The sequence below is a fragment of the Thermobia domestica genome, chromosome 14 (genome assembly GCF_964235325.1).
Source record: "Thermobia domestica chromosome 14, izTheDome1.hap1.1, whole genome shotgun sequence".
Taxonomy (NCBI): Eukaryota; Metazoa; Arthropoda; class Insecta; order Zygentoma; family Lepismatidae; genus Thermobia; species Thermobia domestica.
In genome coordinates, this window is record NC_137467.1 from 202,320,236 (window position 1) to 202,339,207 (window position 18,972).

General features: G+C 32.8%; 1 protein-coding gene across 3 annotated transcripts in view; it reads right to left on the bottom strand.

The window, feature by feature from the left end:
- Nucleotides 1-373: 373 nt before the first annotated feature.
- Nucleotides 374-18,972, bottom strand: part of LOC145670543 (uncharacterized) — a 59,602-nt gene continuing 41,003 nt past the window's right edge. For all 3 annotated transcript variants that reach the window (XM_081739347.1, XM_081739346.1, XM_081739345.1), the window contains exon 3: nt 374-2,436. In XM_081739347.1, the coding sequence (XP_081595473.1) occupies nt 1,989-2,436 (448 nt within the window). In that variant the 3' untranslated portion in view covers nt 374-1,988. The remainder of the gene's footprint in view (nt 2,437-18,972) is intronic.

Sequence of the window (18,972 nt, forward strand, 5' to 3'; positions counted from 1 at the left end):
GTTGCTTCGTGCAAAGTTTCGCTTTTCTCTCTCTTTTGGTTTCTCCGTCATCAAGGTTTGACATTATAAATGATATATATATATATGTGTGTGTGTGTGTGTGTGTATGAAGTCATAACAAAAAGTCAGTGAATCAAACTCAGAAACTCGCAGCTTGTAAAGCCTCTAATTGCAGAGACTGACCATGGCTCGGGTCCCAATATAGCGATCATCATATAGTGAATTCATGGGCTTCTTGCCCATTGACTTTCGTCGATATAGGAGGCAGTAATCAGGTCAGTTTTTTCCCCGGCTACGGCACTGTCTTGCGCTATTAAGCTTGTCACGTTTAAGAGGAAACTTAAATAAGAACAACTTTTGTATGTTTTTCCTTATCAGTTTTAAATTGTCATATGTATATTTTTCAAAAACACAATAGTAAGAACGGAAAATTTTACACGTATCAGTATGTGCTTGCGTTTTAAATCAAGAAACACGGCGTTTACAGGGTATGAGTGTACTTTTAGAAGACAGTACTTCCATATATAAGATATATATCTAGTTTCGTACACGAATGCACAAACTAATATAATACAATGCTTACTGAAACTTACTTTATTATAAAATACGCCTTTTGAGCTTGGCTTTAAACAAGTCTTTTGATAGTCTTGAATTTTAAACCTAATTCTTTTCCACCATTAAGACGTGAAATGTTTCGTCTACATGTGTAAACATATGCTTCCTTAATGTGTAAACATATGCTTCCTTAACTAGCTTTATATTTTTATTCTTTCAAAATATCCTTTTATGTGTGAACATGTATTGTGCCAAGTTTTCAATAAGTTGTTTCAGCATTCCTTACACGTCAAAGACATATTTACTTTTTTTTGCATTCTACATTCAAGTTATATGTGCCACTCTTATCTGTTAACACGTATTGCTAAATTTAGTTCTGAATTTTGTCATTAGTTACACTCTTCGCTTGTATGAAGATTCTTAACTTTATATGTTTACACGCCTATATACACTCATACATCATACCCTCATACACTGTGCATGTTGGAGAAATTAGTTTTAATATACCGCTTACAACACTTTACCCAATGCCTTTCCAATCTGTGCTGCTAACTTCAAGTAAATACTCTCGCACAGTCTTGCGACGAAGAACATTTTTCAGTTGTTTTTCCTAAATTTACTTTAAACCAAATATTTAACCATATTTTATATTTTGCCACATCTGAACCTCCCTTACGTCCAACTCTTAGGTCCTGTGTTTTTTCTCAACTCTATATGTAAATATCTGAATTGCTAAATTTGAATTTCGACTAAATTCTTTCTCGCACTTTTAACACCAACGGAAGTTCCTTCTGAGTGATAACATACTCAAAATTAGAGTAAAGTATTTATCACACTCTTGGCAAGTTTGACTTTTTCACCTGCAAACACAAACACGTGATGCAAATGTGATAATAGATGATATAACTCTCGGGAACAAAATGTGTTACCAAATCTGAAACATCTCTTTCCACACTCTTGGTATGTGTCATCTTTTCAACCTCTCTCTTGACATGTGTGTGTCTAAATTTGAAATTGGAACAAATCCCTTTCTACAATCTTAGTATGCGTCTGCTCTTACACTAGTATGTATTAACACGTCTAGCTAAATAAGTTTTTCTACTAAATGCCTTTCCACAATCATTGCATGTGTGAGGCTTTTCACCTATATGTATTAGCATGTGTCTAGCCAAATGGGATCGTTGACTGAATCCCTTTCCACAATCTCGGCATGTGTGGGCTTTTCACCTGTATAAACTAACATGTGTACAGCTAAATTTGAACTATGATTGAATCCCCTGTCACACACTTCGCATGTGTGAGGTTTCTCACCTGTATGTATTAAGATGTGTCTCTTCAAATACCAACTTCGTTTAAACCTTTTACCACACTCCTGGCATGTGTGAACCTTTTCACCTATATGTATTAGCATATGGTTAGCCAAATCGGAACGTTTATTGAATCCCTTTCCACAATCTTGGCATCTGTGAGGCTTTTCGCCTGTGTGTATTAGCATGTCTAGCCAAATGGGATCGTTGACTGAATCCCTTCCCACAATCTCGGCACGTTTGGGGCTTTTCACCTGTATGAACTAACATGTGTACAGCTAAATTTGAACTATGATTGAATCCCTTGCCACAGACTTTGCATGTGTGAGGTTCTTCACCTGTATGTATTAACATGTGTCCAACCCAACTTGAAAGAACATTGGATTCCTTTCTACACTCTCGACATGTGTGCGGATTTTCACCCGTGTCTTTGAACATATCTGTTGCAAAATGTGATTGAGGAAACCCTGCGTAAGCCTGATTGCAAATATGGGATTTCTCACCTGAATGACAATTTATTTCCTTCTGTGTTGTAAAGATATATGGTTTCCTGCAAGCAGTCTTTTTATGTAACCTGCAACAAATTCAATAAACACCCTGATGGGTATCAAGTTAAATATGAAACACTAATAATATGTAAACAGTTCCATATATAATACTTTCTTTCTGTTATATTTGTTATTGCATCTTAAAGCATGGATTGCTATGTGTATCATAGTGGTAAAATGACGTGTTCCGTCTATGCTTAGTGTATCATATCTGATACCGTAGATGCGGGCTACTTGGGCCCAATTTTGCAATAAATTCGTTCTTTCGGCCTGTTTTCATTCACTAAAACTCGAAAGTTATTGTCATAACTCATATTAAGTGGAATTACAGCCTTTATTGTACATATGGAGCACAGTTTCAATTACATACATTGAAAAAAACAGGCGATTATTGTAAAAAAAATGGGTCCACGTCAGACTCGCGTTGAGCCCCATATTTTCATACAGAAAACCACTGAAATCTGCTCTGAGACTTAGTAGGACGTAGGTGTTCCAAGAACAACACGTTTTATTTACTGCAAACCACAAAGAGAACATGTTAACAGGTACTATCAAATATAATGACTGTAATAGCTGATTACTTTGTCTTCTACAGCTGCACGAGCCCTATCTATATTAGCAGCGAATTTAGTAGTTGACTGGAGGTGCAGTTTCTAAAATAACTTCACCCAATCTCGACTGGGAAGATTGTCTTAGAAAGCAATGACAGTTCTTCCATGGATGGCTAAATAGGACTTCACAATAAATCTGAAATCAAGTTAATTAACGAGGAATCCGAAATCACAAACTTTATCAAGATGACTAGCGAAGGCTAATTTTTCTTCTTCAGTGAACACTTTCAGATGGCCCGGAATCTGCTTTGACCTGTTCTTTAATCTTTTTTCTATGGTGGAACGACTTATCTTGAAGTGAGCTTCTGTTTCTTTTTGCGACATTTTCCCAAACTGAATTGCTGGTACACATTCTTCAAATGAAAAATCAGCATATTTTCGACCTGCAGGCAATATTTTATATTGATGTACCATTTTGTACCGGTATCCTTAAGGAAAGAATGAAAATTCCTTACTTGTGTGCCACGTGACAGCAGACCTTTATTTTCAATTGATAAAGATAACAAAGGATGGGGTGGGATAAAGATAACAAAAGATGTGGTGGGACAAAATATCCATGTTTTCCACGTCATATGTACACACTTCATAAATAATGCAATTACGTACACATCATATTGTATATGAGAAAGTTTACCATGTCAGTTTCATTAACCTATATGTAACTAATTATGTGTTTACTTAGCATTGGTTCCACTTCCTTGCAAATAGTGTTCACACATAAAAGTTTGGCGGTCAATAAATACACTCTTTTCGTCAACGACCTTTCTCACAAATGCTGTTCAATCGTAGCCTACTACAGAACTAGTTTCAATATGTGTACGCCTTCATTATGAACCCATCTAACGGATCTAACTCTGAACTCACTCATTATTGCATTGCATAAGGGACTTTAAACGAGTTTTTGGTATGGGTCCAAGTAGCCCCTTAAGGGTCCAAGTAGCCCGCAATTACGGTACGTAAAGAACGTTCTTCTTATCGCTGTGAGTATATATATACATGCTTATTGGCCGTCAGGGAAATAGAAAAACATACTGCAGCAATAATTCTCGCGTTAGTTTAATTCTTTCCCTTCAGTGACTATGTTTTTGCTAAACAAAATGTGTAAACATTTAGTTAATACATCTGAACTAAGCAATTTGTATATTACCATCTTTATTTTTCATACGCATGTTTGGTATATTGTACAAACATTGGTTTCTGTAGGTAAGGTTAAGTTGATATAGTATCTATTACAGACATATGTACTAGGTACCATACTACTGAACCTGATGAGAGTTTTCGCGCAACAAGTGAAATCAAATGAAATCTTTGAGTTTTACATCCCACGGTAATGCCGGTTAGGCTAAAGACGGTGATAATGAGAAATGAGTGAAAATGGTGGAATGAAGAAAGTGGGAGGAAACGGGAGAACCCCGAGGAAACCCACGCAAACGGTGTTTGTCCACCACAAAGTTCACTTGGCGGGGGCTGGGATCGAACCCGGGACCCCAAGCATCAGAGGTGAACGCTTTACCACTGAGCCACCGCGGCCCCTTGGGCAACAAGTGATATTAAGAGCAATAATGATAAAATAATTGTCTACGTTAAATGAACGTCCTTCACAACAAAGTCCTGTAATCAATTACACAACCACTCCCTCCGGAACTGACTATCTTGATTCACACTTCTACCAAATACCATGCATAACCATTATCACTACATAACTTAAGAGACATTCATTTCGTATTTGTGGCGGTTCGATGGTACATAATGATGGAACAATTGTAGGCCTTGTCAGGGGATAATGGATTAATCCATGCACACCTTTCCTCCTCGAGGATATATACATTGATATTTGCTAATCAACAGATTTAGAATGTTTTCTACTTTATGAAGTCTATTGTCATTAGCAGTTTCGTTGTCGGCAAAATGTCACAATCGCAACAAAAGTTCAAATCTATTTTCCGACAACACCGATCTTGGTAGTGTGAGACTACATAATTTACTATTGCTCCAAAAGTCCTCCACACTACACTTTGACAAGTACCACAGAACCTACCAAGCCAAAAGTTTTCTTTATTTCTTCCATATTAGTCCGAGTGGACCTATATAGTTTGAATGAGGTTCAACGTCTTCATTTTGCACAAGAGTGTGAGTAGCGACGAAGTTTGTTTCATTCACCATAAAATGTAACAACATTTGGATTGTTAGACAAGTGAAATATGTTATATAAAATATCTACTACAAACCAGTGAGTAAAGTGATCTACGCTTTAAGAGATTGAAGCGGCAATTTGCGTAGATTTCTTAATATATATAAAATTACTATATTACGTAAAATTAATAATGAATGTTCAGTTTAGCGGTCACAGTTTTCCTTGCATACAAGAAATTTCAGGTAAACTAGCTTTTCATGAAAATTTCATAAAATGTTGTTCACCTGTGAATCCATGCATCTCAAACACAACATATAGACTTATTTCCATATTTTAACATGAAACAATGTCTTAAACTGTAGAAGCTCTCGTGGGATAAGACACTAGAGATCTTTTCAGGCAAACAAAGTATTTCCATCATCTATATAACGATATTTTCCCCTTCTTCAATTGCGTAGATTATTTTGCTGCTTGGGAAGAATATGTCAAAAAAAACTTTCTTCCTCCGTATTTCATACTCATATTACGTGTATCATTCCCAAGTTACTACACTGCAATTTTCACTGAACAAGACTTTACTAAGTATGTCTATGTAGTTTTAAGACTTCAGGCAGTATATAACTTTTTAAACAGACGACTGGGAAAGTAAAAATTACACACTATATGCCAAATAATCTGATAAGTACTCAATATTTGAAGACCAATATAACAAAACTAGAAAAGCAATTCAAATTTAAAATAGTGCTTTAGAAAATAACTTCTTTCCACAACTATACCAGTGCTTTCTGAAAACTGTACATATTTTATTTTTATTATCTCATTAAAGTCCCTTTGCTTCGTGAAAATGCTTGCAGAAACTTGTAAATTCTCATTTTAGTAACAAATAAGATCGAGAACCTGCAAATCTTGAATCGCGGAACAATATAGATAACTTATCCTCCATTGTATTTTCTAAAGAAGAGCTGTGAAATTCAGAAATTGAAGTTGTGCATTAGTTTTAAGGACATTCTGTTACAGAGATCGCATCTGGGTCAATCCATGCAATGTGATCGAGAAAAAAGAAAAATTGCCGCTCGACCTTTTCTAAAAAATCTAATTTTTTCAAGAATGTTTATCCTATATCAGGGTACTTCAAAATCACAATTAATTATTTTTAAAAGGTACCATGACGACGCAGCGGCTGCCGCCAATTTTCTTTTCTTCGATTTTAGGCAACCTTGTTTTGAATATTTCAGCATGTATTTGTCTTACCAAATTGAAAATTGCTGGACGTCTTTAACTCCTGCAGAACTAAAACTTTGATTTCTTAACATTTTTGCCTAAAACTACTTGAAGGGGGTGAAATCAGGGTCTACACTAGCAACGTTTTGGGACATTAAAAACATGATTGCAAAGAGGAAGCAACTGACGGAAATATCTGAATTTGGTTGTCTGTAGCCCGGGATCATAAGTTAATACACAAAAACTTACAGAACTGTAGCTGGTCCCAAAGCCCTGAAAAAAATAGTGAAGTTTGGGAATTATGCCAATTTAGCATCTTTCACTCTCCAATATCTCTAATGGACCTGAATAAAAAAATCTGAAATTTTTGCAATAGTTTGTTCTTAATATACCATAACACACAAAAAGTGTGTTTTGTGTTTTTGAGCAAAAAGTGAGTCAAAGTATCAAGTAATGACGTCATACTCTAGGAGGTGTTTTCTTCATTAAATCTACTGGAAATTTGTTATTGTAAAGTAAAATGAAGTAGGATGAATGCTTAGTTCAATCAAGGCTCACAAACTCGTTTCTTTCCTCAAGTTATAAACTTGTCACCACAAGAAAAGTCAAACGCTATTCTGATGGCATGGAAAAACACTGATGTCACAACAAAAGTGTACAGTAAGTACATGGTAACTAACATCTTAAGACCAGTATAGTTACAAATATCCATGTGACTAATACTACTACTACTTTTGATAATAATAATAATATAGAGAAGTTCACTAAGTTAAAATATTTGCCATAGGGCTAAAATGAATGAGATTAACGAGAAGAGAGGAACATTAATGGAGAAAAATGCGTGTAGATCTACTTACAAATATTTTTAACATTAGAATTAATATTGAAGAAACTAAACAATTGAAAATCCATAATTCATCAATAATAAACATACAGAGCTAGGGTACAGAACAATTGGAAAGGGTACAATGCATCAGTACAAGTTAACGATCGTATCTGTTTATAGAACTCCTGATAGTAATCCAAATGTTTTTTTTAGAAAAAATGGAGAAGTTATTGGCATTTCTCAGTTATTGCCAGTAACTCGCATAATTATCAGGTAGTAATAGGGAGCGATGAAAAAATGCACATTTTGATGTGACAATTGAGAAACGAACTGTCCAGGAGTTACTTAATCTACACAAACAACATAATCTTCAAATGGTTAACTTAAACCGACTAGAGGCACAGCGTGCTTAAATAATGTATTTACCAACGGAAAAACGGAATATTTAACCACTAATGTACGGTATGTCAATTTCCTTTCTCAGATCATGATACCCTCCTAGTCAATCTAATTAAAAGAAAAGAAGAATCCTGCAATTTTAATATTCCCTCCACCAAACTTATAGCAACTAGGCCCATCACACAAACTAATTTGCAAAGTTTAATTCAACCATTATCGTATATAAACTGCGATGTAAAAATTAAGTATAATAATTTAACTGCCAGGGATACATTTGATTTTTTCTTAAGTAAGTTTCTAAATAGTTTTGAAAGTTGTGTGCCTAAAATGGTGGTCCAATATAATTCACCAAAGAAAGCCAAGTTAGGTAATGGAACGTGGTAACCCCAGAACTCTCTGCTATGAAAAATAAGCTAATGCAATATTATAATATATATAAGAACAAAATGACTAGTGAATACAGTGATATTTATAAGTCTCAAACGAGTAAATATAAATCTGCAATAAAGGTAGCAAAAGCAATATATCATGAAAATTGGATCATCATCAAATAAATGCAAAACTGCATGAAAGATAATCAACAAGGTAAACAATAGTAATAATAATAATAATAAAATATGAAATGAAATTTTTGAGTTTTACATTCCACGTTTTTGCCGGTTAGGCTAAAGGAGACGGTGGTGATGAGAGATGAATGAAATGGTGGACTGAAGAAAGTGGGAGGAAACGGGAGAACCCCGAGAAAACCCACGCACACGGTGTTTGTCCACCACAAAGTTCACTTGGCGGGAGCAGGGTTTGAACCCGAGACCCCTAGCACTAGAGGTGAACGCTCTACCATTGAGCCACCGCGGCCCCAATAACAATTACGTTACGCTGTCGCCTGATACTCTTAACACGTATATTGTTACTTCCGTAGAGGAAAACAAGAAAAACAAAGCAGATACTAATGTAAATACGTATCAGTATTTAACTCAACATAGTTTATTTAATGGTTCTTTTGTTATTAACCATGTTAGTCCTGATGACGTCATAAAAGTAGTAAAAAAATGAAAACTTCTGACAGTAAGGATATATTTCACATATCGGGCAACCTTATAAAAGCTATCATTAATCACATTACCAAAACCCTTACAATGTGCTTCAATAAATGTCTCTCTCAAGGTGTTTTTCCTAAAGCGCTTAAAATAGCAAAAGCTATTCCTATATACTAAACGGGAGATCGATCGTGTTCGTCTAATTACCGTCCAATATCTCTTATTCCAGTTTTCTCTAAAATATGGAAACTAATGTTAAAGAACAGCTATATAAACATATAACTGATCAAAATTTAATTATGGAATCTCAAGTTTGATTCAGGCCTGGGAAATCCACAACTGATGCAGTAGAATCATTAACGAAAAACATATATGAAATTTTTGAAAAGAAGGGCTAGCTACATTCTGTGATTTAAGTAAAGCATTTGATAGAGTAGATAATAATATCCTATGTGATAAATTAACGTATTACTGATTCCATAGTAGCAGTTTAAACTTTGTAAAATCCTATTTAAACGAACGTAAACCCATAGTGTTAACAACATGCACTCAAACATCTTAAAAGTGAAATTTGGGGTAACGCAGGGTTCTGTTCTGGGTTTGGTACTATTTTTAAAATTATAAATGATTTGTCTCTAAATACTAATACCTCATCAATTTTATACGCGGATGACACTACCCTACTTAATATAAATACAAGCTTTGAAGAAGTATATATAGAAGCTCAAGCTGCATTAAGAGAGGCAGCGACCTGGTTTACAAAAAAATGGTTTTGTTCTAAATCAAGATAAAAAAGTAACCTTTAGTCTCAATCACTGCAATGATAAAGGAAACTATGATGCATTTTAGGTTAAATTTATTGGTATATGTATAGACACCCAACTAACCAGAAAAAAAAATTTCAAATATGTATGTACAAAGCTCTCCCGAGTGCTCTTTATGTTAAGAAAACTGTAAGATACAGTTCCCTATGAGTATCAGTAGTAGAAAATGGATCGATCTGGAACAGATCTGGAACAGCATAGAACAACTCAGGAGCCCCTGGGAAAGTGACCACCGTGCACCGTGAGCCCACGGTCTTTTACGACCTCCATTTTAGGGGTGAATTTATTCCCTTTTATGACCACTTTTTAGGGGGTGTACTCGTTCTCTTTTATGAGCACATTTTTAAGGGTGTACTCGTTCCCTTTTATGAGCACTTTTCCAACCCCTATGTTAATTACGAACACATAGAAGAAGAGATAACACATAACACTACGTAACACACAGCAGAACAGATAAGAATATGAAACATAGAAGGGGTGTATTCGTTCTCTTTTATGAGCATATTTTCCAACCCCTATTTTAAGATAACAGAAATTACATACGATTACGAACACATAGAAGAGCAGATAACACATAAGAGTACCTAACATAACAAGGGTGTATTCATTCCCTTTTATGAGCATATTTTCCAACCCTTATTTTAACATAGCAGAAGTTACATTGAGACTATGAACACACAGCACAACAGATAATACATAGCACAGCTAATAAAAGAGCATGGCGTATTTTCCAACCCCTACTTCAACATAGCGCATCAGACAGAGACTACGTAGCGGGGGTGTACTCGTTTTTACGAACACACAGCAGATACATAAGACACGTTCCACCCTTCCAACCCCTATTTGAACCCATGGTCTTTTAGGGGGGTGAACTCTTTCCCTTTTCGAACCCTTATTTTAACATAGCAGAAATTACACTGCGACAATGAACACACAGCACAACAGAGAATACGTAAGATTCATTCACTTTTAAGGGGTGTACTCGTTCTTTCTTATGAGCACATTTTTCAACCCCTAGTAGAAATTACATAAAACTAAGACAATAATGAGGGTGTATTCGTTCCACCGAAGATTAAACATAGTCCATTTTAAAGGGTGATCTCGTTCTCCAACCCCTATTTTAACATAGCATAGAATACACTGAGACTATGAACACACAGCACAACAGATAATACATAGCACAGCTAATAAAAGAACATGGCTTATTTTCCAACAACACATAGCACACATAAGACTACGGGGGGTGTACTCGTTCTCATTTTTCAACCCTTATTTGAACATAACAGATAATACATTCGAACCCTATAGCAAAGATTCTTTTAAGGAGTGAACTTGTTCTAACCTATATTTGAACATAGCAGAGATTATCTAAAGATTGTAGAGGAATGCGAAACTTCCGTGTGTTGTTATCAGTTACATAATAACTTCCGCCATATGTAGATAATTCTCATTACGTCATTCATCCGGATTTTAAAAAACATTGAGCTAGTTTTCTCTTTAACAGACAATAACTTGTCATTCAACGATAGGAATCCCTGAACGTAATGTAATCAATTACAAAGGTATAAAAAAGAGGGGAATCCTCGAGCATGACTCATACCTATTGCGTAATATTGCGCAATGCAATCACGCAGGTATAAAAGACTGACCGACATGTTTTTTGTAATCACTACCTGTTTGCCGTCTGAAGCGTAAAGTTGATATTTTTTGTGTGTGTGGTTTATATTACTAGTGTGGTTTATTATCAGTGTGGTTTTCTTTTCTTTTGTAAGTAACACATTTTATAATAATATTAATATTATTTTATAAAAACTCAGTTCAGAATTATTATAGTAACTTTGAGGAGTTAGTTTTTTTAAAAAAATGGCAACAAAAAAGGTTAAATCAAATACTATCAATTCTGATACTCTATTTAATAATAATTTTAAAAAAAAATATTTTAAAATGTGATACTGATTTAAATGAGGATAGTGGATGTTTTTTAAAGAATAAAAGAAAAGACTGTTTAGATATATTAAAACAGGAACAAGATAATTCAGCATTTAAAGTAAATTTTTCGTTGGCTACAACTTTTGTAAAACCAGTAGATTTAGAAACATGTCGATTCTTAGTAAATAGTGGTAACGAAATTATTTTACCGAGTACAGATGTGAATTCTATAATAGAAAAACTATTTAATAAAATTTTAGTTGAACAAGAAAATAGAGCAATTAAGAAATCAGGGTGGTCTTTCTGTTCTGAACCAAACCATCACTTAGAAATTAAAATCAGTGAATATGATCCTCTTTCCGCTTCTTCTTTTATAAAATTACCTCAATGGATTTTATCCAAAAAGAATTGTGTTCTAAATAATCAAAATAATGATAATAGATGTTTTATGTATAGTATTCTAGCTGCGTTGCATCCCGCAAAAGATAATCCACATCGTGTAAATAATTACATACAATATATTAATACTTTATTACCATTATTTGAAAAAACCAATATAAAATTTCCCGTCGAAATAGAACACATAAGCAAATTTGAACATATGTATAATTCTGTATTTCCTAAGGAACAAATTTCCGTTAATATATATGGCATTGATTATGATCATGAAACTATTTTCTCGTTACGTATAAGCGAAAACACATGTGTAGATAAACGTATAGATTTACTGTATTGTGAAGAAAATTGCAACACTCATTATTGTTTAATAAAAAATCTCAATGCGTTATTGAAGAGTCATAAAGAGAAAACTTATGTAAAATTGCCTCAATGGATTTTATCCACAAAATGTATTATAAATATTCAAAATAACGATAATAGAAGTTTTATGTATAGCATTCTAGCTGCATTGCATCCCACAAAAGATAATCCACATCGTGTGAATAATTACATACAATATATTAATACTTTATTACCATTATTTGAAAAAAACAATATAAAATTTCCCGTCGAAAGAGAACACATAAGCAAATTTGAACATATGTATAATTCTGTATTTACTAAGGAACAAATTTCCGTTAATATATATGGCATTGATTATGATCATGAAACTATTTTCCCGTTACGTATAAGCGAAAACACATGTGTAGATAAACGTATAGATTTACTGTATTGTGAAGAAAATTGCAACACTCATTATTGTCTTATAAAAAATATCAATGCGTTATTGAAGAGTCATATAAAATTGCCTCAATGGATTTTATCCACAAAATGTATTATAAATAATCAAAATAACGATAATAGAAGATTTATGTATAGCATTCTAGCTGCATTGCATCCCACAAAAGATAATCCACATCGTGTGAATAATTACATACAATATATTAATACTTTATTACCATTGTTTGAAAAAACAAATATAAAATTCCCCGTTGAAATAGAACACATAAGCAAATTTGAACATATGTATAATTCTGTATTTACTAAGGAACAAATTTCTATTAATATATATGGCATTTATTATGATAATAAAACTATTTTTCCGTTACGTATAAGCGAAAACACAGCTGTAGGTAAACATATTGATTTATTATATTTAAACTCTCATTATTGTTTAATTACAAATTTAAATGGTTTAGTCAGACATCAGTTAGGTAGTCATCAAACATTTATTTGTAGACGATGTTTAATATCTTTTTATAACAAATCAAAATTAGATGAACATGACAAATTATGTAAAGAACACACTCCAACCAAAATTAACATGGCGAAACAAGGAGAAGTTTTAAAATTTCGAAAATTGAAATTGTTATTACAGAATGATGTAATAATAATTGCAGATATGGAAAGTTTATTAAAACTTATAAATAAACAAAGTGGATCTCATACAATACAAATTCACCAACATATACCATGCAGTTTTGGTTATATTGTATGTTGGAGTAACAACTACATGAAATCAGATTTAGTTATTTATCGGGGAGAAAACGTATCGATAAAGTTTATGTCTGCTATGGAGAATGAATTAAGAAAAATCATAAACATATTAGATCAACAAAAACCATTAATACCATTAAATAGTTCTTAGTTACAGGAGTTTAACCTATCCACTGAATGCTCGGTTTGCGATAGTAAATATACGAGTAACAATAGAAAAGTTAAACATCATAACCATTTAACTGGTCAATTTATTGCCACGGTGTGCAACAATTGCAATTTACAAATTAAACGTCAAAGTAATTTTATCCCTGTCTTCTTCCATAATTTGTCTGGGTATGATGCACATTTATTTGTGAAAGAATTAGGTTGCACCCCTGGAAATATTTCGGTAATTGCTGAAAGCACTGAGAAATACATAACATTCTCTAAGCACTTTAATTTTAATGGTAGACCTATCGAGTTACGTTTTGTAGACTTATTTAAATTCCTGCCGTACAGTCTCGAAAATTTGGTGTCAAAATTAAAACCTGAGCAATTTGTCTATACAAAGCAATATTTTTCTGATGAAACGTTTCCTTTAATTCTTCGTAAGGGAATTTATTTTTATGAATACATAACAAATTTAGATACATTTAAAGAAACTGAATTTCCTGGAAGAGAGGCGTTTAGTAGCAAATTGAATGAACACAAATTTCCGAGACTGATTATCAATATGCAAAACTGATTTGGCGTGTGTTTAAATGTGAAAATTTAGGGGACTACCACGATCTATATTTAAAATGTGATGTACTTCTCACAGCAGATGTGTTGGAGAATTTTAGAAAGACATGTTTAAATGCTTTTTGTATTGATCCGATTAATTGTTTTACTGCACCTGGGTTGGCATGGCAAGCCATGTTATATAGAACAAAAATTGAACTTGAACTTTTATCAGATATCAATATGTATATGTTTGTAGAAAAATCGATTCGCGGAGGTATTACTCAAGCTGTGTTAAGATATGCCAAAGCTAATAATCCTTACGTACATGATTTTGATGCGGAAAAAGAACAATCTTATTTACTGTATATTGACATGAACAATTTGTACGGACTATCAATGATTGACTATTTACCACATGGTGGTTTTCGGTGGGAGGATAAAATTGACAATTGGCAAGACAAACAAAATTATCAATTGGCCCACGGATAGTGAATGGGTTTTTTTTTCTAGAAGTGTACTTAGAGTATCCAAATTATTTACACGAATACCATTCTGATTTTCCATGTGCTCCCACTAATGAAGTTCCACCGAATGGTAAATACTCAAAATTACTATTGACACTTAAATCGAAATCGAATTATATCTTGCATTATAGAGTATTACAATTTTATCTAAATCAAGGTTTAATATTGGTAAAATTACATAAAATATTATGGTTTCGTCAATTTAAATGGCTTGCATCTTATATTCAAGAAAATACTCAACGCCGTGCAAATGCTACAATTGAATTTAAAAAAGATTTCTATAAGTTATTAAATAATTCTGTATACGGAAAGACAATGGAGAATGTACAAAAACGAATTGATATAAAATTAATTAAAATGAAAAAAAGTGTAAAAAATTAGTAGCGCAAAATCAGTTTCAAAATTGGGTAAAATTGGCTGATAATTTGGCATTGTTTCATATGGTAAAAAAATCTGTAACCCTTAATAAACCGATCTATGTAGGAGCGACAGTTTTAGAATTATCAAAATTAGCTATATATAACTTTCATTATAATATAATGAAACCGCGATATGGAGATAAAATTAGAATTGCATATATGGATACTGACTCTTTCATTTACTATATTAAAACTAACAATATTTATAACAATATAAAAAATATGAATGACTTTTTTGATACCTCAAATTATCCTGAAAATAATTCTTTATATAGCACAAAAAATAAACACATTTTGGGTAAAATGAAAGACGAATTAGGTGGAGTTCCCATTATTGAGTATGTCGGCTTACGAGCAAAAAATTATGCAATAAAAACTGGTGAAAATAAAGAATTAAAAAATGTAAAGGGATCAAGAAAAATGTAGTTAAAGAACAAATTAGGTTTGACGATTATAAATCATGTATATTTAAAAACGAAACGATTCATAAAACACAGTTTGAAATTAAAAGTAAATACCATAATTTAACAACAAATCAGGTGACAAAATTAGCGTTAGATCCGTATGATGACAAAAGAAAAATTTTAAATTGTAATATACACACTGTTCCTTGGGGGTATCATAATAAAGATATAACATGTACGATTTGTATATTGTAAATACGATATAACTTTTTTTGGATATATTAGTATTAAAAAAATATGTCACAATCAGTTCGAGAACAAATAGTTGCAGAATTACATAAAAGTGCAAGACGAAACTATCCTCGAATACCCGTTATAACGAAAGGGATTCATTATTTATGGCAAGCTGATTTAGTTGAAATGAATAGTGGAAAATTGAAAGGTCTAGCAAAAATTAATCGAAATTTCAAATATTTATTAACTGTGATAGATACATTCTCTAAATATGCTTGGGCTATTCCTGTGAAAAATAAAACTGGGAAAGAAATTACACAAGCATTTATAACAGTACTGAGAAAAGCAAACAAAATCCCTAAATTTTTACAAACTGACAGGGGTCGAGAATTTTATAATTCAGAGTTTCAGAAGGCGATGAACCAAAATAACATTAAACATTATTCCACGTACAGTGACGTGAAAGCAAGTATTATTGAAAGATTTAATAGATCATTACGTAATTTAATGTGGAGAAAATTTACACTGCAGGGAAATTATAAATGGATTGGCATTCTGCCGGAATTACTACATAAATATAATAATACTATTCATTCCACTATTAAAATGAAACCTATCGACGCTATTAAAAAAGAAAATGAAAAACATCTATTGACAAACATCTATTGCAAAAAGTTTTCTGTGATAAAAAGAAAAAGTAAATTTAAGATAGGTGAATATGTAAGAATTAGTAAACTTAAGCGTCCTGGTTTTGATAGAGGTTTTACACGCAATTGGAGTACAGAAATTTTTCGAATTGCTAAAGTTTTCTTCACTAATCCTCCGACATATCACTTAGTAGACTCAAATAATAAACCTATTGAAGGAAGATTTTACGGACACGAATTACAATTAACGAAATTTCCAAAAACATATTTAATTGAAAAAGTTTTGCGAAAGAAAAATAATAAGGCCTATGTGAAATGGTTAGGTCTGCCAAAAAGCGAAAATTCTTGGATTGATTTAAAACATACTATATTGTAAAAAAGAGAAGTCAAGAATTTATAGGTGAAGCATGTCGTCACAAGTATTTTAAATTCTAGCAATATATCTGTAATAGAGATGGAATGGAAAATTCCTTTTACATGTATGGTAGCAGGTCCTACAGGATGTGGAAAAACATATTTTATTAAATCATTTCTTGACCATTATAGCAAGTTATTTAAAAATATTGTATGGTGTTATGTTGAATGGCAACCGTTGTATGATACTCTTTCAAACTGTACGTTTAAAGAAGGTTTACCTCAAAATAATGAATTTCAAGCACACGAAGGTCCACATCTTGTCATTATTGATGATTTAATGCGTGAGTGTGACCATCGGATTGTAGATATTTTTACTAAGGGTAGCCATCATAGAAATATAAGTGTAATATCTATAACACAGAATATTTTTCATCAACAAAAAGGAATGCGGGATATTTCGTTAAATTGTCATTATATTGTTTGTTTTAAAAATCCTACAGACCAAGCTCAAATTAATTATCTCGCACGACAATTGTATCCAGGTAATACAAAATTTATTCAAGAAGCATATCAAGATGCAACTCGAATTGCACATGGTTATTTACTCTTTTTTATTTAAAACAAAATACTCCTGATGAACAGCGAGTTCGAACAAATATCTTTCCAACAGATTCTTTTAATTATGTTTATGTACCTGTAAAAAATAATAATTGTAATATGGTTTATATTCTAACAACTATTTGTGCTTTAGTAGCCGTAAAAAATGATTAGTAAGGAAAATGCACATTTGTTAAAACTTTTAGCAAAGTCAAAACCGAAAGCACGTAAGGCAATTTTACAAAATGCAGATCCTGATTTAATTCGCTCTATTTGTGAATGTTCCTGTAACGTATTACAGGGAAATGTTCCATTAAATAAAACAGAGATAAATAAGCTAAGAAAATATAAAAAGGAACTGAGATATTTGGTGAAAAAAGGTCCGTCATTAAAACAAGAAAAAACAGGGTGTCTACTAAATGTTCATTTTCAAATTCCAGGTTTTATCAAGGTTTTCAAGGTTTATTTTTCCTTTTTTTCCAGGTCAATTAACTAGAGTGACGTTTATTGTAACACGTATAAGTTAATGCAATTTTATATAGTTCTAAACAAAAACTGGTTATAATTAGAGAATGCATATGGCAAGTGATAGTTTCTTTAAATGACAAGATGAAAAGAAAAAGAAACTGACTGGAATGTAGGTTCTCAAAACATTTTACACAAGAAAATGTTTAATTAAAATATTCCCTACCAGAAGGTCAGTTGAGAAAAATGTGCAGTAGTTTTAAATATCCTAATGTATTAATACTATACAGGGGTGAACCTTAATTAAACCGACAAACTTCGGGAAATGATTCTCGGCACTCAAACAAGAACTCTTCTCCAAGACGCATAGTTTCCGAGCTAAAAGGTGCCGAAAGTGTGGAAAAATGAACTTCCGACGCCTATATTTCCAAAATTATCCAAAGTTGAGAGTGCTGCTTAAAATCTCACAAAGGAAATTATATGTTCAGAACAGATAAGACCCTTAAAAAGATATTAAGCTGCACTCTCTACGTTGGATAGGTTTGGAAATATAGGACACGGAAGTTCATTTTTCCACACTTTCGGCACCTTGTAGCTCCAAAACTATGTACTGTGGAGAAAAGTTAGAGGAATTTTCTTCTTGTTTCGGTTTCGAGATTCACCTCCCGAAGTTTATCGGTTTAGTTAAGGTTCACCCTGTATAATAGTAAATTTCTGTCAAAAACATTACTTCAAATAAACTAATATTATAGTAGTAGCACGTGAATGTTGATAAACAATGACAAAAATGGCGGGAAAATAGCTTACTCACCGCTAAGTTATGGGACAAAATACCACAAGAGTATTTTACTACAAGCACTCCCCTTTAAAGTACTCTTGTGGTATTTTATGCTAAGTACTTCTAGTATTAGTTTAGAAGTAAAAGGAAAATGATCATATAAAATACAAATTCTTAACGCAAAGTAGTCCATATTGTTAAATGTTACTGCACATTCTTCTTGGATGGGGTTGGCCATCAGTTATATTTTATTTAAAATGTATTGTAACGTGAAAGTTTAAAAAACTGACAATGGTATGGAACCACGCACATTATATGAAGAAATAAAGAAAACAACTTTCACAGTGAACAGTTTTTGACATTTAACTTCTAGAGTTCAACATCCCTTTTAACTTTTTCGCCTGTTCTTCCAACGCATCTACTTCTGCTTCGGCGTCAGTTAGTATTCTTTTCTTCTTTAATTCCAACTCTCTTATTTTCTTCTTAATATCTTTCTTTTCTCGAGCTGCTCTGTCT